This window comes from Phyllobates terribilis, unplaced genomic scaffold (assembly GCF_046119375.1).
Source record: "Phyllobates terribilis strain yellow unplaced genomic scaffold, ASM4611937v1 Scaffold_5__5_contigs__length_657084704, whole genome shotgun sequence".
In the NCBI taxonomy this organism is placed as follows: domain Eukaryota; kingdom Metazoa; phylum Chordata; class Amphibia; order Anura; family Dendrobatidae; genus Phyllobates; species Phyllobates terribilis.
In genome coordinates this window covers 480090093-480113326 of record NW_027362765.1, presented here as the reverse complement: position 1 = coordinate 480113326, position 23234 = coordinate 480090093, and the positions used below count along the sequence as shown (strand labels likewise).

The window sequence follows — 23234 nt, the reverse complement described above, 5'->3', positions numbered from 1 at the left end:
CAGTATCTGCTGGTAACATCAATTTTGCGGAATCATTTCACCACTTTTTTAGCCCATCCTTTGCAAGGCCACAGGAGACAAGAAGTCTGGCACATAGTCAACACCTAGAGACGATGGTACAGGAGTATCTCCAAGTAAACATTGAAGCCATGACTGTGTCACTGGACCCTTGCTCTTTTTGGGCTTCCAATCTGGATAAATGGCCGGAGCTAGCCACTTACGCCTTGGAGATCTTGTCATGCCCCGCAGGCAGCGCTCTGTCTGAACGTGTGTTCAGCGCTGCTGGAGGTGTGCTGACAGATAAGCGCACGCGGCTCTCCACTGATAATGTAGACAGACTCACGTTCATAAAGATGAACAAATCATGGATCCGAAATGACTTTTCTACCCCTGTGTCATCCTGGGGAGAGTAAAAGCTTGATGATTGGTTAAAATCACCCTACCAACCGTTTTAAGCTTTCAAATTACTAATCATGTTTATCTGTATCTTGGCTGGAAAATAAATTGGGCTTTGAAGCAGTGTGCAGCACTGATTCTATTAGGCCATCTATAATAAGCTCCACCAGATTTAAAATTACTAATCATGTTTATCTGTATCTTGACTGGAAAATAATTTGGGCTTTGTAGCAGTGTGCAGCACTGATCCTATTAGGCCATCTATACTAAAGCTTCACCAGATTTAAAATTAATAATAATTTTTAGCTGCATCTAGCCCGGAAAATAATTTTGGGGCTCCGAGATGCGCAAGACACATAAGTGCCTTCTTGCTGCACTACCTGCAGCATGACCCTCATATTGTCAGAATTCGAAGTAATCAAGACTACTGGGTTGCCACACTCTTAGATCCCCCAAACTTTTCGATCAACCTTTTCATTTTAATAAAGACCAAAAAAATGGTCATTTTTGAAATTATAAGCATTAGTAGGTTGTTAGAAACTGAAATCAAACAGTTTTCAACTCAAAACTTTATTCTAGGTGATGTTACATTTTCACATAGGACCCCTTGTTCGAAAGGAGCTTCTGAACTCTCTCGTCCATTGAATTTGTCAGGTTTTGGATGGTTTCTGCTTCAATTGTTTTGCATGAGGACAGAATACCCTCCCAGAGCTGTTGCTTAGATGTGAACTGCCTCCCGCCATCATAGACACTCTTTTTAATGATGCTCCAAAGGTTCTGAATGGGGTAGAGGTCAGGGGAGCATGGGGGTCACACCATAAGTTTGTCCCCTTTTATGCCCATATCAGCCAGAGATGCAGATGTTTTATGTGCAGCATGAGATGGTGCATTATCATGCAAAAAAATGATCTTGCTGTGAAATACACGGTTCTTCTTCTTGAACCATGGCAGGAAGTGCTGTTTGAGAAAATCCACATACATTATGGAGTTCATCTTTAGCGCCTTCAGGGATCCTAAAGGGGCCGACAATCTCTCTCCCCATGATTCCAGCCCAAAACATTACTCCACCTCCTCCTTGTTGGCGCTGTAGCCGTGTTTGCGTGGGGTGTCCATCAACCAGCCATCCTCCACTCCATCCATCTGGACCATCGAGCGCTGCACGGCACTCATCCGTGAACAAAACAGTTTTGAAATCAGTCTTCATGTAATGTTTGGCCCACTGGAGCCGTTTCTGCTTGTGTGAAGTGGATAGAGGAGGTCGACAGGATGGCGTATGCACAGCTGCAAACCTCTGAAGGACCCTGCATCTTGTTGTTCGGGGGACGTTGGAGGCACCAGCAGCTTCAAAAACTTGTCTGCTGCTATGACAAGGCTTTTTTGACGCTGCTCTTTCAACCTGACCTAATTGCCTGTAGGAAAGAGTCCTCAATTTGCCCTTTTCAGCACGCACACGTGTGTACTGTGAATCAGCTACATACTTCTTGATTGCCAAGACACTTCATCCTGATCATCGCACAATGTTGATTGTAGTCATGCCTTGACCTAAACACTCCACAATTTTTTGCTTCTCAGCAGCCGACACATCCTTTTTCTTTCCCATTTTGGCAGAAAATGTAGGCTGCTTAATAATGTGAGACAGACTTCTTAAATAGTCTTGCCTTTCATTGGACACACCTGCCAAACTAATTAGCACAGGTGTCTGCAATTGCTTACAGTGATATAAAGAGCCCTGACACACATCACCATCAATGAGTTTAACTGACAAACAAACAAATTCTTCCCTTATCACTCCTAAACACTTTTTGCATAATAATTTGGAACACAGTGTACATGTGCTTTTCCACAAAACACCAGTTACAGTTCTAACTTGCCAACCGTGGTCTGTATGGAGTTGTTCAATAAAGGGCCCAAAATTAAGATAACATAGATGGGAGAGGTCTCTATGAATAGGAATTCCTAAGTACTTGATACCCTGTGAGGGCCAGGCAAAGGGAAAGTTGGACTGGATGGAATCCTATATAGATTTGGGGAGGGAGACATCGAGGGCCTCAGACTTCGCTGCATTGATTTTAAAATTTGACCATGTAACAAAGTGATCTATTTCAGCCATAACAGCATGGATGGATATATGTGATTGAGTGATATATACTAGGACATCATCAGCAAATAGAGAGCACTTGTACTCGGTGACTCCCACCTCAATCCACCTAATATTGGGGTTATGGCGAATTGATGAGAGCAGGTGCTCCGTCACTAGGATGTATAAGAGAGGGGACAGAGAACATCCCTGCCTTGTCCCATTGGTGATTGTGAAAGGTGATGAAAATGTTCTGACGCGCCACCTGGGCCTTGGGACACCCGGAGCCGGACCCTTTTTGGTGGATGCTGTTGGTTGTAGTCTCCGTGGCGGCGACCCTGTTCCGTGGATCAGGGCGGTCAAACCAGTGGCGGAACTATTTATGTGGTTTTGATGTTTAATTGTCCTACTACGCCACCCGTGGATTGCGGTCAGAGTGAACCGCCGCTCCAGGGCAGACCGCTGAGGCTGGTGTTGTGGGTGCAGCAGAGCGTAGCATAACTCCCCACGGGAGGAGTATAGCCTCAGGGCAGTGTATGCGGAGGATGGGGGTGATGGTGCAGGGCAGCAGCAGTAACGACACGGAGTCAGTGATGCAGTCCAGGGCCTTTACTCACAGTTCTTATTATCCAGACCACGTCTGCAGGTAACGGCTGTCCACGTCGTACTGTGCTCACCAGGTGAGGGGCTCAGACAACTCCCAGATAACTTTGGAGCGCTTCACAGGACCCCCTTTGTGTGTCCTTTGTCTGGCCTTTCTTACCAACTCTTCTGTCCGGCTGCCTCGGGCCTCCTCTTGGTAAACTTGGCGCCAGTTTCCCAGACCCTATGTGGTGCCTTCCTAGCGGGTGTAGCGAGGGGCTGCGCCACATAAAATGTCACAGCCTCCTGTTTCTAGCTGAGGGTCGTTTCCTGCCTCCACTAGTTTCGGGGACCGGTCTCCCCCTTTGGCCTGACCCCTCCACGCAGGTGGATTCGGGCGTGCGGTGGCGACTCGCCCGTCCGCACCCCTGGGATCCCTTCTTTCCTCGTTCCTGGAGCCTTCTCCACTCCTCTTCCTTCCTTCTCCCTCTTCCAGGCCTGGGCCTCTGTTACTAGGCCCGCCTCCGGAGCCGAGCTCATGCAGAGCCCTTGCTTCCTGCCACTTCTGCTCAGACTTCTCTGCACTGAACTAAGATGGTGCCCACCTTTTATACTCCCTTCTCAATGCACCCAGGAACTGCTTCCTCCCTGCTCCTGCACTACAGGGTTCCCCTTCCTCAGTGTTCCCTCCCCCCACTCCAGCCAGGGACAGGGACTGTCGTGCCCATCTCAGGGGCATATTGGTCGCCCTGCCCCACGGCAATGTGGTGTAATGCATGCAGGTGTCGGGTCCTGATCCACACTACATCCTTACCTGAGAGTGAGATATCACACCTCTGGGTGAGGTGCAATACCTGTGTAGCAACCGAGCCCTCAGGTGCTACAGTTCCATTTATCTTCAGCCTAGGTGACGTATTGCGATACAGGGCTGTGATTTTGGCTATGAAAGGGTCCCCTAGACCCCTACCCCAAGCTTTTTAAGAGAATCATATATGGCGTGCCAGGAGACTCTATGCAATGCTTTCTCAGCATTCAACGAGGGTATCTAATTACAAATTTTTAACTGCATCTAGCCCAGGAAATACTTTGTGCCTAGTAGCAGTGTCTGCTAGTCAGCGGATTATCCCGGCTGTTAAGCAAGCTACACCACCTGTAGTTTGGACACTTAATTTTTTCAAAGGAAATGCTTCGGGACCACGGGATACTCAGTGAAGAGCATCAGGAGGCACCCCAAGGCATAGGGGCTGGGACTGGCCGAGCTCGATCCTTATAAAAGCTTTTTAACTGCAGCAGCTTTAGTGGACGCTACTGGAGCTGGAATTACGCGGCTGCTGGCATGAGACTTGCCCTGCAATAGATCCTTGTAAATGGATTTAAAGTGTATTCATTCAAATTAGAGAGACAATTTAAATTAGAAAGCTTAGAGCTGCCTCCACCACAGGGGAGCTCACTCGACCCACCAGCGGACAGGCACCAGTATTGGGAGAGGGGGGCTGGCCGTCAGGGTACACCGCGGCTCTGGCACAAACCCCGCAACGCGGAGGTGGCACGGGCAGGAGCGGACTGAACGTGTCGGCTTCTCACTTTTTGGATTTTAGAAGGGCATGACATGCCTATATCTGTGTCTCCCCCTCCTTTTACTCCTCCACCTCTTTTCTTTTCGCATGACTATATGTACTTGTCACTTTTCCATGTGTTAGTTGTGTCTTCTGAGCAGTTTGTCAGCTTTTGGACACCTTTGAAGGTGTTTTCTATGTGTTTCTATGTGTTTTTGTTTGCCTGCCATTGGTTTTAACGGTGTTCGAAGGTGTTCGACGAACAGTTCGACGAACAGTTCGGCGAACACACGGGTGTTCGACGAACCGAACCGAACTCGAACACTACGGGGTGGCTCAACACTAGCTACAACGAGAACTTCCTATCTCTTATTCCCATGGTAGACAGGTCTGCTAAAATGGGGCTCTACCAGAAGGCCCTTCTTGTGGAATTGTTAAAAAAATTCCCATCTGAAAACGCTGGCAGCAGAGGTCACAGTTCGTTGGACAACCAAGGAGTACAGGCAAGATAGACACAAATGCAATCCAGCACAGGCAGGGGAACACTATCAAAATTCTGGGACAGTTTTCTCAGACCCTCCCATCGCACAGGCCCTGAGGCGCGGGGTACTCTCACAAGGAAGAAAAAGTTTGGGAAGATGATGGAGTACCTTGCCGACCATATCAATGTCCTCCGTGATTCCTCTGTGCCTGATAATTATTGGGTATCCAAGCTCCTAGCTTGCCCTGCCACTAGCGTTTTGTTAGAGCGGGTTTTTAGTGCCACTAGGGGAATTATAACTGATAGGCGCATCCGCCTGTCAACTGAAAATGCTGACAGGCTGACTCTTACAAAAATGAACAAGGGCTGGATTGGGCCAGACTTCTCAACACCACCAAATGATAGCAGGTTTAAAAACTCAAATCCAGTGTCTTTTCTTTGGGAGGTCTATTCCCATGCACATCTTCACACCCAGACATGGGTATATGCTTCCTAATTTTGTCTATTTGCTCTTGTCCTCCCCCTTCTCCTGATCCTCATCCTCCACCACCATATCACCACCATACCTACCATATCACCATATCTACGTCTCTTCCAAGGGGCATTGGAGTGCGTCCAAATTTTTGGCAGCCCTTGCATACACTGCATAGGCAATAACAGTATAGTATGGGAGACCCTCTTCCTAATAATGGGAAACAAAATTTCATGAGGCCTCCTCTATGTCTCTTCCAACGGGCATTGGAATGCATCCAAATTTTGGGCAGCCCTTGCATTCACTGCATAAGCAATAACAGTATGGGAGACCCACTTCCTAATAATGGGAGCATTTTTTTCATGAGGCCCTCCTCTCAGTTTCCTCCAAGGGGCATTGGAGTGCGTCCAAATTTTTGGCAGCCCTTGCATTTACTGCATGAGCAATAACAGTATGGGAGACTCATTTCCTAATAATGGGAACATTTTTTTTCATGAGGCCCTCCTCTACTTCTCTTCCAAGCGGCATTGGAGTGCGTCCAAATTTTTGGCAGCCCTTGCATTCACTGCATGGGCATTAACACTATAGGAGACCCACTCTTTAATAATGAGAACAACAAAGCATAGCCGGCTGATAGCTCTCTAACAATAGTGAGAGCCGACTGCTGGCCCTTTAAGAATAGTAAGGGCCACCTGATGGCCTTATAAAAATAGGCTTTGTGACTTTCAGAGTCCCTTCTTCATAAATGAAATAGGATGTGTCTGATCGTGTCTCACACACAACATGGCCAGATAAGGTAGTAAAATGTTAAAATGACATTTACTGGTGAATGTATTTTTCATATTTGAAAGCAAAGCAAAAGTGCAAAACGCATCAAAAATGCTACGTGTGAACATAGCCCAAGTTGTGGAGGAGCATTTTTGGTTTTAGTTATTTGTTTTACCTTAGATACAAGTCATTATCCTGGAAAGGATGTTCCTTAACATTTTTCCCAGGAAAATCCATTTTGGTTTAGTTGTTGTATATTTTTTTGTGAGTCCGTAAAAGTGGCGTAATTCTCTGACAACATTGTTGAAGGCAGGAGAGATGTCCATTGGGCAAGTCCTGGAGATAAGCCGACGGCCTATGTGTCAGTCGGTGGCTTTATTATAGAGAACACAGGAGCACTCAGCCGAATGAGCGCTCATGTGTATGGGAGAGTCAGCTGAGATAATTGTCAGCCGAATGATTAATGGAAATATAATTTCACTGACATCTATGTAATGTGTATGGGGCCCTTAGGAGTTAAATAAACAAATGTGTTCTCTTTCATGCTGACCATTGATGGGGAGGCTGACTGTCAATCATAGAGCATTTGTTATCACTGCCGTATATTTACAGCACTGGATCTTACCAGCAGGTTCCCAGAACTATAAATATACAGAGTGATGATGCAAAATTGTTCATGAAGGAAGCTTTGCCACAATATTGGGGGACATGTTGCTGTCACCATTTATAACAAGGGGCAAACTACTCCTATTACTGTTTATAATAGCAGTAGCAAGTTCGAAGTGAGAAGTTCATATGACAGAAGGTCGGTGTTTGTGTCAGTATTATTTATTTATTATGCTGGTATAGCGCCAACAATATTCCACAGCGCTTTACAGACATTATCATCACTGACCCCACTGGGGATCACAATCTAAATTCCCTATCTGTATGTCTTTGGAGTAAGTGCAGTCTGTTCGCAAGAGCAGAATATTATGTCAGCAAATACAGAATGTCAGTGTGTCAGTAAGCACAATGTGTCAGTGTGTCAGTAAGGGCAGAATGTCAGAGTGTCAGTAAATGTAGGATGTCAGTGTGTCAGTAAGTGCAGAATGTTAGTGTGTCAGTAAGGGCAGAATGTCAGTGTGTCAATAAGGCAGAATGTCAGTGTGTCAGTAAGGGCAGAATGTTAGTGTGTCAGTAAGGGCAGAATGTCAGTGTGTCAGTAAGGGCAGAATGTCAGTGTGTCAGTAAGTGCAGAATGTTAGTGTGTCAGTAAGGGCAGAATGTCAGTGTGTCAGTAAGCGCAATGTGTCAGTAAGTGCAGAATGTCAGTGTGTCAGTAAGGGCAGAATGTTAGTGTGTCAGTAAGCACAATGTGTCAGTGTGTCAGTAAGTGCAGAATGTCAGTGTGTCAGTAAGGGCAGAATGTTAGTGTGTCAGTAAGTGCATCATAAATTCAGGGCATGTTTTGTCTCATGTGGTAATGTGGAGTGGTGATGTCAGAATGTGCATCGATTTTTAGACACTGTTGGAAGTGCCTACTGTGAACAAAGAGCTGAAGTGGAGTGGGTGACTTAGAAAGCCGACGAACAAACAGCAGGTAACTTTGGCAGAAGGCACAGGTATAGGGCAAGATAAGTATGATATTTTATTGTTTAAACCACAGAACAACAAATCTATTTGATGCAAATCGAAATAAAAAATAATTTTTATGAATTTTCGAACAATTCGAACAAATTGTGAATCAATATGTGCAAATTACCCAAAAAATGCCTGCTACCTTTTTACACATTCACACAATGCTCATTACACATTGATTGTTCCTCATCTGGTTTTGGCTCCCACTCCAGAGAAAAAACACTGACTGAATACTGACCAAATACTGATAGTGGGGCCATGTGGATGATAAATATAGAACTATGCAAATTGTCTATTCAGAGAGTAAGGGTATGTGCACACGATGCAGAAATGAAGCAGAAAATTTCTGCATCATTTCTGCATCTCCCTGGCAGAAAAAACGCATGCAGATTGTGCATGCGTTTTTCCTGCAGAATACATGCGGATCCACATGCGGATTCACATGCGTTTCCGCATGCAGATTGACAAGCGCTTTCCAGGCGATTTTAGCATCACCTGGAAAGTGCTTGACAACTAGGTCACACTATATAAATCCATGCAAACAGCATGGATTTATATAGTGTGACCCGAGAGAGTGTATATACTTACCTCCGATGGCCCGCGCTGTCCTGCTTTACACTCCGTTCTCCCGGCTGCCGGCAACTTTGAACTGAAAGACCTGCCGACGTCAGCGTCACGTGACCCGTCACATGACTCTGACGTCAGCGCAGGTCCTTCAACTCACTGCCAGTGCCGGGAACCAAGCAGGAGCTCTGCGCAGGCCGACAGATGGTAAGTATATATATATTTTTTATTTTATTCTTGCTTTACAGCTTTTTTAATGGTACCTGGGTGTGGAGGAGACTCTCTTCTCCACACTCGGGTACCAACCGCACATTAGAACGCGCCAATAACGCAAGTACAGATGCAGTCTTGCGGAATTGGCGCGTTCTAATGCAAGTCAATGGCGGCGAAAACGGCGCGTTTACGTAAAATTAATTGACATGCTGCGGACTTTTGAGCGCAGCGTTTACGCTGCGGAAAAATCCGCATCATGGGCACAGCACATGCGGATTTCAATTGGGGAACATTGCTGCCCTTCTACCATGCGTTTTTCATGCGTTTCCGTGGCGTTTACGCAACTGCAAAAATGCAGCGGAAACGCATTAAATACGCATCGTGTGAACTCAGCCTAAGAGGACTAGAACTCTAGTGCCACCTACAAGAAGTAGCAATCCCAAAAGTCAATAGTGACCCTTTAACAAGTCTTATCACAGGAGAAATATTACCCCTAGATACCGGTCTGACGCCTCTCACCAAGCCAAACCAAAACTCACACTTTGCACTGATGAGGGGCAGTACCCAAAACACAGTGTCTGCAAATGAGTCTCTGGTATTGGCTTTTATCATAAGTCATGTGATAAGGCTTGTTAAAGGGTCACTATTGACTTTTAGGATTGCTACTCCCTGTAGGTGGCACTAGAGTTCTAGTCCTCTTCATCTCTGAAGAGACAATTTGCATATTTCCCAGAGGAGCATTATGGCTTTAAAAGTCTCCTCACCTGACGTGCTTAACACGTCACTCTCCGCAAGGAGAAATATTACCCCTAGATAAATGCAGAATTGGTGCATTTGTTTCTATTATACCTTTTCTCTGATTGTTCCTCATCTGGTTTTGGCTCCCACTCCTGAGAAAAAATACTGACCGAATACTGACCAAATACTGATAGTGGGGCCGTGGCCTAACATGTTTCAAAGTAAGGGCCCAGTCAGACTGCCGAATAAATTGGACTGAGATAGGAACGCAGAGTACAGACTGACCGGCATCTCTCTTGACCCAAGTGTGACAGCTGCATAGAAATACATAAAGCTGTCATGCTCGAATTGGGAGAGCCACCGGCCGGCCAGTCTGTGCATTGCGTTCCGATCTCAGTCTGAATTATACAGCTGTCTGAATGTGCCCTAATAAGCAGAATGGTAACATAGAGTTATTAACCTGATTATATATTTACAGGAGAGACAAAAAAGAGAAATCTAAGATGCATTAGAATATTTTTACTCCTAAATATAAGCATATCAATATAGCTAAAAAGCTTGTCTTTAATCTGTTTGTACAGGATTAGAATTTCAGGCTAGCTACAGTAAAGTAACATTTCCATGAACATTTTTAGTCCTTTTTATGTGTATATTGTGCACAATGTGTAGACCTTGATATGGCAATCAATTGACTCCTCAATGTGAGTTTTATAGGCTTCCATTGAAAAAAGTTACTTCTAGTCCACATAGAAGACAGCTAGGACCTGCATTGTTATGGGTGCAGAAGAAGACCAGAATGGTGCTGCTAGTTGAAGTAGGTGGCAAATATTCAATTTTTATCCCATATACATTTAAATGGGATTAATATCTAAATATTTAGATGGCAGTGACACTTTAAAGAGAACCTGTCACCTCGGAAAACGCTATTTAACAATAGATATAGGGTTAATCATTGGATAAAATAGCGTTACAATGATTGATGGCTGGTTGCTCCCGGGAAGAAATAAATTAATTTTCTACCGATAGCTGAAGTTTCAGCAAGGCTATGCTAACACGATGAGTATTTGGAGAGAATTTTACGCAGCATATTTTCAAAAAAATGCAAGTAACCTATTTTACTTAATTGATGCTGAAATGGTGCAGCAAATCAGCAACATCAAAAAGTCACCAAAAGTGCATTATGAAAACTTAGCCTAAGGCAACCAGGAAGTATTGTAATGCTATTCACTTGCAGAATAACCATATATCTGCAGGTAAATAGCATTTTCTGAGAGACAGGTTGACTTTTAAAGGACAAGGACAACTTCAGGAGACAATATATTTTATTTTATTTAAATGCATGTATTGGTGGCTATACAGAGATTAAATCTATATGGGAAGAGGAGGGTGAAGAAGAGGTCCCAGCAGCAGTGCCAGTGTGATTGATCACACAGTGATTTAGTGTAGCTTGCAGCTGCCATTCTGCCTTACAATTATACATTATTTTTTTCATTCTTCATGCAGAAGCAACTAGCAAGCAACACATATTTCTGAAAAAAAATCTAAACTCAGTATCTGTCAGAAACTGTGTTTGTAACAAATGATTTTACATAATTTTTAAATTTCTTGTTCATTCCTTATTAGTTAAGGGGAGAAGAACTGTGTTAAAATATACACTTTTTTGTAGTCAAATTTGACATCCATACAGGCTGCACTAATACTGTGACCTGTTGCAGCATTTGACTTTTCAGACATTTACCCAGTATTTCCTGTCCAGTCCCTTTTGTGAAGGAAAGGGATAATTTTGGAAAAAAAAGTAGGAAAAAAAAATCCATACATTTTAACTGTGATTGTCTGTCTCTCAAAGTGTGTGTGTCACAAACTATTATTTTTTGCACACCTGTTCTAGTAGACAAATTAGACAACCATACAGGCTAACTCAATACTGCCGCCTGTTGCTGTTGCTGGCTTTTTGGACATATATATACCCAACATTTCTTGTTCAGTCCTTTTTGGTAAGGAGGGCATCTTCTGCCATTTTGCTGAATCCACAGGGAGGTGAATGAGTATTTTGATGAATGTGGATTTGTCTAAAATTTGTGAATAATTCAGTTCTTGTCGAATGTATTCACACATTCTAGCTACAGTAGGATGATACTATCTCTGACAGTGACAAGATCAGCTGTTGTCAGTATTCTGCATAGTCCTTATCCTCTGCCACCATAACAGATTAACAGTTATTTGTTTCCATCGCAGACTTCAATTCTATCAATAACATTTCCATTATCTGCAGACTAGGGAAAATATTTCACAGCAACAACTTAATCCTGTTATTTTATTGGATGAGATGAATAGTAAGAATATGTATTTGGATGAAATGGAGATTAAGGAGATAAAAGATATAATTTAAATGCATAGCTGTTTTGGTAACTGGCAGCTGACATTGTAGGAACACTAGCTGTGACACTTTGAGTGCAAATCTAGAGGTGGTAAGCCAGATGGAAAACTAAAAGCTCAAGACATTTCCCACACAGAGCCAAATGTCAGCCAAGTCATGGATGATCATTACTACTGGGTGGTGCCGAAGATCTGCAAACCAAATCAGGGTGACCGCGAAGATACATCATCAAAGGAGAGTGACACCTTGGTGATAAAGAGGGGAGCTGATGTATGACCAAAAGATCTCAAGGGGGAGATCTTCTGCAGTCATCTCTGGAGCAGATGATGCCCCAACTGCCATTAGTGAATGTTCAATAGTTCCTGAAAGCACTGGTCATGGTTGTGGTGGTGGTGAACTGACACTGATCAAACTCGGATCAGAGTATGATCAATATCATTACTAATCAATCCTATTATCTGGCAATGATCAATCATATGAACGAGCCCTTAATGTTATCACCACATAAAAAAAAAATAAAGGGGTTGTTCCTCCTACTAAAAATGGTCAGTAGTCCAGACAGTTTTGCACCAGGAGCTTATTTGGCCAAGAAGATATGATTTATATAGATACTGATTGTCCAGCACTTAATCATATTTTCTTGGACAAATAAGCTCCTAGTGCAAAATTGGCTAGAGGACTTGCCATTTTTAGTAGGGAGAAAATGTAACCATCATCAGCCCCAAAAGTCAGCCACCAGCCAGTTATTGTCCAGAGGAGAGAAACATTAATATTTAAAGGGGTTGTGCACTACTTTATCCTTAGGATAGGTCATCAATGTATGATCGGTGTTGGTGCGACACCTGGCACCCCCGCAGATCAGCTATTCTCGGTGCCGGCAGGAACCGCTTAGTTACAGAACTGCACAGCTCCATCTACTGCATAGTGGCCGCAGCCAGGTACTGCACATCCATCCCTTATTGATTTAAATTTGTGATGAATGTGCAGTACCAGCCACAATACAGTAGACCGATCTGTGCTGTGCCATAACGGAGGTGTGAGAACAGATGATCTGCGGGGGCGCCAGGTGTCACAGCCACACAAATGAGACATTGATGCCCTATCCTAAAGACATATAGTGCTGCAGATAGCATGATGGTGCCACATATAGTGCTGCAGATAGTATGATGGCCCCACATATAGTGCTGCAGATAGTATGATGGCCTCACATATAGTGCTGCAGATAGTATGATGGCCCCACAAACAGTGCTGCATATAATATGATGGCCCCATATATAGTGCTGGAGAAAGTATGATGGCCCCACATAAAGTGCTGCAGATAGTATGATGGCCCCACATATAGTGCTGCAGATAGTATGATGGCCCCACATATAGTGCTGGAGATAGTATGATGGCCCCACAAACAGTGCTGCATATAGGATGATGGCCCCACATATAGTGCTGGAGAAAGTATGATGGCACCACATATAGTGCTGCAGATAGTATGATGGCCCCACATATAGTGCTGGAGAAAGTATGATGGCCCCACATATAGTGCTGCAGATAGTATGATGGTCCCACAAACAGTGCTGCATATAGTATGATGGCCCCACATATAGTGCTGGAGAAAGTATGATGGCCCCACATATAGTGCTGCAGATAGTATGATGGACCCACACAGCATACAGTGCTGCAGATAGTATGATGGCCCCACATAGCATACAGTGCTGAAGATAGTATGATGGCCCCACAAACAGTGCTGCAGATAGTATGATGGCCCCACATATAGTGCTGCAGATAGTATGATGGCCCACATATAGTGCTGCAGATAGTATGATGGCCCCATATAGCATACAGTGCTGAAGATAGTATGATGGCCCCACAAACAGTGCTGCAGATAGTATGATGGCCCCACAAACAGTGCTGCGGATCGTATGATGGCCCCACATAGCATACAGTGCTGAAAATAGTATGATGGCCCCACAAACAGCGCTGCAGATAGTATGATGGCTCCACATATAGTGCTGCAGATTGTATGATGGCCCCACATATAGTGCTGCAGATAGTATGATGGCCCCATAAACAGTTCTGCAGATAGTATGATGGCCCCACATATAGTGCTGCAAATAGTATGATGGCCCCACATAACATACAGTGCTGCAGATATTATGATGGGCCCCCACATCTTATGGCCCATATTATATAATAGGCCCCCACAACTAATGGCCCATATAGTATGATGAGCCCCCACATCTAATGGCCCATATAGTATGATGGGCTCCCATATCTAATGGCTCATATAGTATGATGGCCCCCACATCATATCTAATGGCCCCCACATAGTACTGTTTAATTATGACAAAAAAAGATACTCACCTTGTTCCCTGCTGCTCCGGAGGGGCTGCAGCTGCAGTGTTGCTAGGGCCGCAGGTGGGAGGCTCTGCTCTCTGCTCACAGAACGAGCTAACACATATCAGCATCAGTGCGTTCCTGGCTCCAGCCACACCGGCATCGCAGCATTCAAATGATGAACGCTGTGCGTGCGCCCTGCCCCTGGTGATGACGAACCACCAGGGCATGCACCCGGAAAAATTAAAGGGGCCGGCAGCCGTAAAAACAGACAGGCGCCCCCCAAGCAGTGCCACACCGCGGCCCACCGGGAAAGTGCCCAGAAGGGCAGATTAGCAATCCGTGCCTGCTGGGGACTGCCTGTATTTGTGATTCACAATGAATCAACTCAATGTCAATTTAATTTGGGAGAGAAATTTGGCAAAGCTTATGAATGCAAATTTCAAATCATTTGCTCATTTTTAGTTATAACTTTCTATGTAGAGTAAACATTAGTTTGATATATAGAATTAATGATTAAATGAATGTTGCTATTCACTGTACATTTCAGGGCAGCTGTGATCAACTTTTGCTTTAGTCATTCTTCAGTCTATTAAACCAGATGGAAAATATACAGGAGAAATAACGAACGCATGAGCCAATCAAAATTCTTTATCAGTATTTTTACATGCAAATAGAAATGTAGGTAGGTTAAGGGTGACTTGATAAGAAAAAGAAAACCAAAATATCTACTTTTTGCAGCACAGTAATTAAATAATGGTGCACTCACCCTGACTTGACCCACAAAAGCATTCACTTCTTCTTCTTGAACTGAGAGATTTCTAGGCAAGTAAAGATCAAAGACCGGGTCATTGTCATTCACATCCGTCACCAGCACATTAACAGTAGCAGTTGAGGTCTGCAAGAAAATATATCTTGGTTTTAGTGCCAGCAGAACATATTTCATGCAGGCTCAAATAGATTTGCTGAGATGTGATCATTCTGTTTACAAACTCATAGTAAACTGTACGTTATTTATTTTCACATCATTGCTTATAGCCTTTCTGGAGAGGAAGAATGGCCTAAAAAGCTTCATTAAAACTGTCATTCAAAACAGAAAACAAAAGCATTTGACATACATTATAAAATCATTGCATAGTAGTATTGGATAGGAATCAGAACAGAATATTAATAGTTTTCCTTGAGACCAATAATTTCAGAAAACCTTATATCCATTTTGAGCAAACCAAGTATGATACTCACTCAATAATATTATATCAAATGCTATGTCGCAAGACATTTATTTTTTAGTTAGAAGAAAGAACCAATGCTTTAATGTATGTATTCCTATTAAAAGGAAACTGTTAACCCCTTCACCCACAGCCTTCCTAACCAGGCCAACTTTTTCAATTCTGACCAGTGTCACTTTATGTGGTAATAACTCTGGAACGCGTCAACATATCCCAGTGATTCTGAGATCAGAAAGAAAATAGATCAGATAGAAAAGCTAAAGGCAGTAATAAAGTGAGGCTTGCAAGGGAGACCAAAAGCAATAAAAAGGATTTGGGGGGTATGTCAAAAGCAAAAGAAAAGTCAAAGATGCTATAGGATTTTTACAAAATGAAGAGGGTGAAGTGGTCAAGAATGTTGAGAATGCCGAAGTTTTAAACTCCTATTTTGCATCTGTGTTCTCTTAGAAAACAAATGTAACATCTATTGATCTTCACTGTGCTATCAAAGGAATAAAATAATCTACACTATCTATAACGAGAGAGATGGTGAGGGAACACTTAGCTAATTTAAATTAATTTAAATCTCCTGGTCCAGATGAATTACATCTTAGGGTACTGAAAGAGATAGCAGAGGAAATTTCAGAACCACTAGCCAGAATCTTTGAAAATTCCTTTTGAACAGGAGAAGTCACTGAAAATTGGAGAAGGGCAAATGTTGTCCCTATCTTCAAAAAAGGAAAAAAGATGAAGCCAGAAAATTACAGGTCAGTGAGGAAAGATCTTTGAACTAATTATTAAACAGCATGTATGTAAGTACTTGGATAAGAATACAGTAATTAACCAAAGCCAGTATGGGTTTGTAGCAAACAAGTCATGTCAGACTAATCTAATTTCCTTCTATGATGGAATCACTGATTGGGTGGATCAAGGAGAGTCGTTAGATATAGTTTATCTTGACTTCAGCCAATCATTTGATAAAGTTTCTCATAATATCCTTATTGAAAAAATGAAAAAGTATGGGATTGGCAAGGCTATGGTTAGGTGGATTCATAACTGGCTTAGGGATTGTACTCAAAGAGTGGTAATAAATGGTTGCACATCCAATTGGAAGATTGTTTTAAGTGGGGTACCACAAGGCTCTGTCCTAGCCCTAGTGTTTTTCAACATTTTTATTAATGATCTAGATAAGGGAACTTAAGGTAAACAAATCAAATTTGCAGATGATGCAAAGCTAGGAGGGATAGCTAACACTAGAGAAGACAGAGAAATGATTCAGTAGGATCTAGATAAGCTTGAACAATTGGCCAAGACTAATAGAATGATATTTAAACGGGAGAAACGCAAGATTCTACATATGGGCAAGAAAAATGAAAACTACATTTACAGAATGGGAGGAATAGAACTAAGTGTGAAAAAGACTTGGGTATACTAATAGATCACAGACTGAACATAAGTCAACAGTGTGATGCAGCAGCAAAAAAAAGGCAAACACAGTTCTAGGATGTATTAAGAGAAGCATAGTGTCTAGATCACATGAAGTAATTATCCCCTCTACTCCTCCTTAGTCAGACCTCAGACATCAAAAAACTGGAGCAAGTTCAGAGAAAAGCTACCAGGATTGTGAGCAGACTGCAAACTATGTCCCCCAAAGGAATGGTTAAGTGATCTGGGAATGCTTAGCTTTCAAACAATAAGGCTAAAAGGAGATTTAAGAGCCGACTGCAAATATCTGAAGGGATGTCACAGTATAGAGAGATTATAGTTATTCTAATTTGCACATGGAAATATGAGAAACAATAGAATGAAACTAAAAGGGAGAAGATACAGATTAGATATTGGAAAAAACTTTTTGACAGTGAGGGAGATCAATCAGTGGAACAGGCTGTCACAAGAGATGGTGAGTCCTGCTTCAATGGAAGTTTTCAAACAGAGGCTGGACAGACATTCATGGTTTAGTGAATCCTGCATTGAGCAGGGGATTGGACACTATGACCCTGGAGGTCCCTTCCAACTCTAACATTCTATAATTCTATATTTTACCACTACATATCTACTTCACATCAGAATTAGTGATGAGCGAGCATGCTCGCCACTGCTCGGTACTCACTCGAGCGGATGCTCTGGTCCCCTCCCTGCATGTTTGGCGCTATTTAGAGCACCAATCATGCAGGGATTGTCTGCCACTCACTGTAATGTCACAGCCATGGTGGTTGTGGCATTACAGTGATTGCCCAAATCGATGGGAACACTGCTCAAAGTGAAACAAGAAAAGCTGGCCATTCAGCAGCGGCATACACCGGTACCCGACAATTTAGAACAGAAAGAATAGAGCATCACACATAGATTAGATAGATAGAAACATGTCAGTCACATATATAATAAGTACAGTGACAGTGTTGGTTACTGTGCTTGTCATTTAGTGTTAAAATAATGGATTTATAAAAAAAAAAATTGGCGTAGGGTTCCCCGTAATTTTAGTCTCTAGCGGAGGTAAAGCAGACGGCTGGAGCAGATGTTTGAAGCCTGGGAAGGGGGTAACACCCACGGAGATTCCCAGGCTACTAATATCAGCACCCAGCTGAATACCTAGCCTTTACTAGCTATTAAAATGGGGGACCCAAAAAAAATGACGTGAAGTCCACCCTATTTTCATAGCTAGCAAAGGCTAGGCAGACAGCTGGGGGCTGATATTAATAGCCCAGGAAGGGTGCCATGAATATTGGCCCCCTCCCAGGCTAGAAACACCAGCCGTCAGCCTCCCCAGAAATGGCGCATCCACAGGATGCGCCAATTCTGGCACTTAGCCTCGCTCTTCCCACTGCCCTGTAGTGATGGCAGTGGGGTAATAGGGCTGGGCTTGATGTCAGTTTATAATGCCAGCTGACATCCAGCCCAGGTTAGTAATGGAAAGGCGTCTATAAGACACCCCCATTACTAACCCCATACCCCATAGTGAAAGTTAAAAAAAAAAACAACACCCAGAATAAAGTCCTTTAATTGAAATAAAGACACAATTCTTTAATGTTCTAAATTAAACTCTACTTACCGTCACGCCCATTCCAGCTGAAGCCAATGATCTCCTGCAAAAAAAGTAAAATAATAAACCAACCTCATCCTTACCTTTTCATGGTTCTCAGGACGGTTCCAGCACTGCTACATTGACAAGACAGGCTGGATCGCAGTAGAACACTGCCATCCAGCTTGCCATGCTGCAGACACTGAGAAGCTCCTCAGTGAAGCTCCTCAGTGTCTGGCTGTGATGGCATCCAGATGAGCCGAGTTCATGTCCAATGAACTCCGCTCACGTCATGCACGTCACTGAAAGCGTGGGAGAATTCTCCTGCGCATGAGGTGCCGGCAAATGACGTCACCGCCTGAGCAGGAGAATTCTTCCATGCTGGGATGGCATTGAGATGGCAGGCTGGATGGTAGCAGAAAGCTGCCATCCAGCTTGTAATCCTTCAGAGACACTGCAGAGCGCTGTTCTAAATTGCCGGGTACCAATGTATGCCGCTGATGAATTGCCGGCCGGCTTTTTTAAAGAGACGGGTGCATGAAAACACTATTTTTTTTAAATAAATCCTTTATTTTAACACTAAATAACACGTACAGTAACACTGTCACTGTACTTATTATATATGTGACTGACATGTTTCTATCTAATCTATGTGTGATGCTCTGTTTTTTTTTTTCTAAATTGTCGGGTACCGGTGTATGCCGCTGCTGAATTACCGGATTTTCAAGTTTCACTGTGAGCACTGTTCCCATCAATTTTAGCAATCACTGTAATGCCACAACCACCATGGCTGTGACATTACAGTGAGTGGCAGACAATCCCTGCATGATTGGCGCTCTAAATAGCACCAAACATGCAGGGAGGGGACCCGAGCTGCCGCCCGAGCATCGCGCAAGTACTCGGCAAGCTCCGAGCATCTCGAGTACTGAGATGCTCGGGCGACTACCGAGCAGTGGCGAGCATGCTCGCTCATCACTAGTTTCTATCTATCTAATCTATGTGTGATGCTCTATTATTTCTGTTCTAAATTGTCGGGTACCGGTGTATGCCTCTGATGAATTGTCGGCCGTCTTTTTTAAAGAGATGGGTGCATGAAAATCGGAGGGCACTAATGTATTCCAAGTGCCCTGCTATGATTTTCATGCACCCTCCTATATACCCTGCCTGTCTGTCTATATATTCTGCCTGCCTGACGTTTAATTGAGCACTATTCCCATTGGTTTGGGCAATTTTTGACCTTCTGCAGACCGCCAGGGGGTCCGCCAGAAAAATGCTTGAGTTTCCCATAGACTTACATTGGGCTCATTGCTCGGGTCAAGCACCCGAGTATTCCAATGTGCTCGACCCGAGTTTCGAGTACCCGAGCATTTTAGTGCTCGCTCATTACTAATCAGCATCATTTTTAAACATATTTTTTGTTAGGAAGTTAGACAGGTTAAAAGTTTATCAGCAATTTCTAATTTTTCCAACAAAATTTAAAAAACCTATTTTTTTTAAGTGACTTAAGAGTCCTATATGACAGAACATACCCAAAAGTGATGCTATTTTAAAAATGACACCCCTCAAAGTAGTCAAAACCACATTCAAGAAGTTTACTAGCCATTTGGGGGCTTCACCAGAATTAAAGTAATGTGGAAGGAAAAAATTAAAATTTTACTTTTACCCACCAAAATATTGTTTTCTCTCAATGTTTAATTTCCGCAAGGATAACAGGAGAAAATGTACTGTACAATTTGTTGTGAAGATTCTCCTGAGTGCATCCATACCCCATATGTGGTGGAAAACTACTGTTTGGGTACACAGCAAGGCTTGGTAGGTGCACCAGTTGACTTTTGAAATGCAAAATTGTCTGGAACCAAGAAAAAAAACACTCCTAAAATTAATAACAAGAGTGGTCCTAATTTACAATAATTTAAAGCATTGTCAAAGTACCATGATGAAGCATTTGTGAAACGTGCATCGGGTGTGTTTCGTGGGTGAGCCTTTACACCTTATACATACTATTATATCTCATTTTTTATCTTAAGTGCATCACTTATTTTCTCTTGGCTTGCCATTATGCTCCTATCATGCATATTTAACCATCTGTTGACCATGCTTTATATTATCTATTCGGACCACTCTTGTTATTATCTTTAGGGTTTTTTTTTACTTGGTTCAACCACCAACACATGTCAATTGTGTCTTTTGTGTTGAAAATTGCATTTCCTCCTATTTTTTTATCATTTTTGTAATAAAAGTTATAAATTGTATTCCTCATTTTTTCTATCCCGCACTTTATCATTATTGGTTTCTGTTTTGTGGCAGTCCTTTTGGAACTTATTACTCTATTCTGGGTTATGATTATTCATTACTCTATTCTGGGTTATGATTATTCATTTCTTAAACAGAGGGACATAAAAGACAGATCCTGCTGGTGTTTTCTAGTGTTTTATTTCCAACTAGTGCTGAATTTACAACTATACTGCTCACATTCTGTTGTTCTTTCTGAAAGTGTTCTATAGAAAAGCAGGAGAGTACTAATCCCACATGTCTCTGTATATTTAGTATAGGAAACATGATAGCCACTATTCTCCACTCACTGGCTAAGAGCCAACTGAAAATTAGAAATATTACATTTAGAGAAGAAAGCTGAATACAAGTTACAGTATATAATGACCAAAAATTGTGTTATTTCACATGTACACACAAAATGACTTATTCTGAAAACTCACCTGAAATGACAAGTATACTTTAAACATCCTGCACCATATTTCAGATTAAGTAAAATTTCATATAGTAAATTAAACATTAGGCTAACCACAATAAAAGCATATATACTCATGCAGTAAATTTGTTGCCTAAATTTTTGCCTAAACGTATGCGTTTGTTCTGTTCTGTTAAAAGAGGCTTCCAGAACTTAATGCTCTCAGAATTCAGATAAATAGAATTGATTTTCAGCTAAAGAAATATCTACAACAAATCAGTTGTGTGGTGATATAAACTAATTAAAGACTGCTGATTAAAGCGGACCTGTCAGCAGGATATTCAACTCCTAACTAAAGGCATGAAGTGTAAAGTCACTTTACTACTTATTACATTCATGTCTTTCTTGTAGTGTACTTTTGGGGCATTTTTGAGAAATCCTTTGTTGAAGTTTTAACTGCAAATGCAGGGGGCAGGCAGTGCACTTCCAGAACTGCTGTGCTGTCTCCCTTTTCCCCCACCCTCCGGTCTCTGATTGATAGGTCACTCTTCTCTTAATAACCTTTTTCCCTTGCTCAGGTGCTGTCATTGCCCTATTTTATTTAATTAGAAAGGCATAGTAAGTTCCAAATGATCAATTGGCCAACACCTAAATTGTCATCATGAGCTTACCCTGCATGCACCACCTCTTTTAGTGAGACAAACCCCGGGCAATGACTGCACCTGAGCAGAATCTCAGGCAGGGTTAAATAGGTATTGAGAGAAAAAAGACCAGAGGTCGGTGGTGGGTTTGGAAAATGGAGAAAACAGCAGAGCTGGGAGTGCAAAGCCTACCCAACTGCACTTAAGATTAAAACTTCAAGGATGGATTTCTCAAAAATGCTTTAATGAATAATTACAAGAAATGTATGAATTTAATAAGCATCAATGGGGCTTTACCCCCACTCTAGTTAGAAGTTGAAAATTCTGCTGTCAGGTTCGCTAATGTTCACATTGAAGTTGTTAGACATAAGTAACTGAATAAGCATACAAAATGTATGTATCCATAAATGGTTAGTATATGCAGAGCATATTCATAAGGGACACTATTAGAGATGAGCGTTGTTCTACTCGAACTGTTCGCCAATCTCAAATTCGAACTGTTTTGGGCGGTGTTCGAGCCGTTCGGCAAACACGAACGATTTGAGAAAAATTCGGCTGTTCGAGGTTATGTTCGATAACTGTTCGTGCACCAAAATCATAACTGGATTTTTTCTCAGTAATGATGAAAATTAATGTTAATACGCAGTTTGAGTGTACAGCGGGGTGGGGGGAGGGGCAGGGGATGGATCTCTGCAGGAATAATGAAGATCTCCATTTTTTTTTCTCTTTCCCGCATTTACAGTGGGGAGGTGCAATCTGTCAGCCTATCAGCAGTGCACACACGGAGCGAAGTGCTTTTTTTCACACAAGCAAGGGCATGTGTCATTGGCAGTGTATGTCACATGTCCTTGCCCTATAAGACCAAGCCATTTTCCCCATCGCCACCATTTTCTCACTGCTGCAGCTGCGTGTTAGACGGCACCGCTGTTGCTGTGTGCGCTATACCTTGTTAATTTCAAGCCAATTTTCGCACAAATCTACAGATAGCTTGGGAGTAGGGAATAGTTGTGATTGCAGTCCTTTTAAGGACTAGGTTACAGCATTTCCTACGACTTTTATCAGGCAGGTCTGTGCTCTTAAATAGATAGGTTGTGGGAGTAAAGACTAATTGTAATTGGAGTCCTTTTCAGGACTAGGTTACATCAGTTCCTATCAGTTTTTGCCAGGCAGGTCTGTGCCAGTGCTGTGCAAGTTTTTTTCACAGCATTTGGCTGAATCTAGCAAAGCTAATCCTTTTTGGCCTATTGCAGAGTGTGTTAGTCAGTGGAGTAGCCTATCTGTGTTGCAAGATATACCACCTGTGTATAGAATACCAATTTTTTTACTGCACCTAGTGAAGTAAAATCTTTTGGGCATAGCATCATTCTATTAGTCCATCTATACTGAACTCCATCAGGTTGCAAATTGAATATAATTTTTTTCTGCATCTAGCTCTGAAAAAATATTTGGCCTTCTAGCAGTGTGTGGGACTTTCTCTATTAGTCCATCTATACTGACCTCCATCAGGT

At 42.6% G+C, this 23234-nt stretch overlaps 1 protein-coding gene across 1 annotated transcript in view; it reads right to left on the bottom strand.

Annotated features, from left to right (window-relative positions):
- Positions 1-23234, bottom strand: part of PCDH15 (protocadherin related 15) — a 2836044-nt gene that overhangs the window by 1102925 nt on the left and 1709885 nt on the right. The window contains exon 18 of the mRNA XM_073685487.1: positions 14942-15070. Within this exon, the coding sequence (XP_073541588.1) occupies positions 14942-15070 (129 nt within the window). The remainder of the gene's footprint in view (positions 1-14941; positions 15071-23234) is intronic.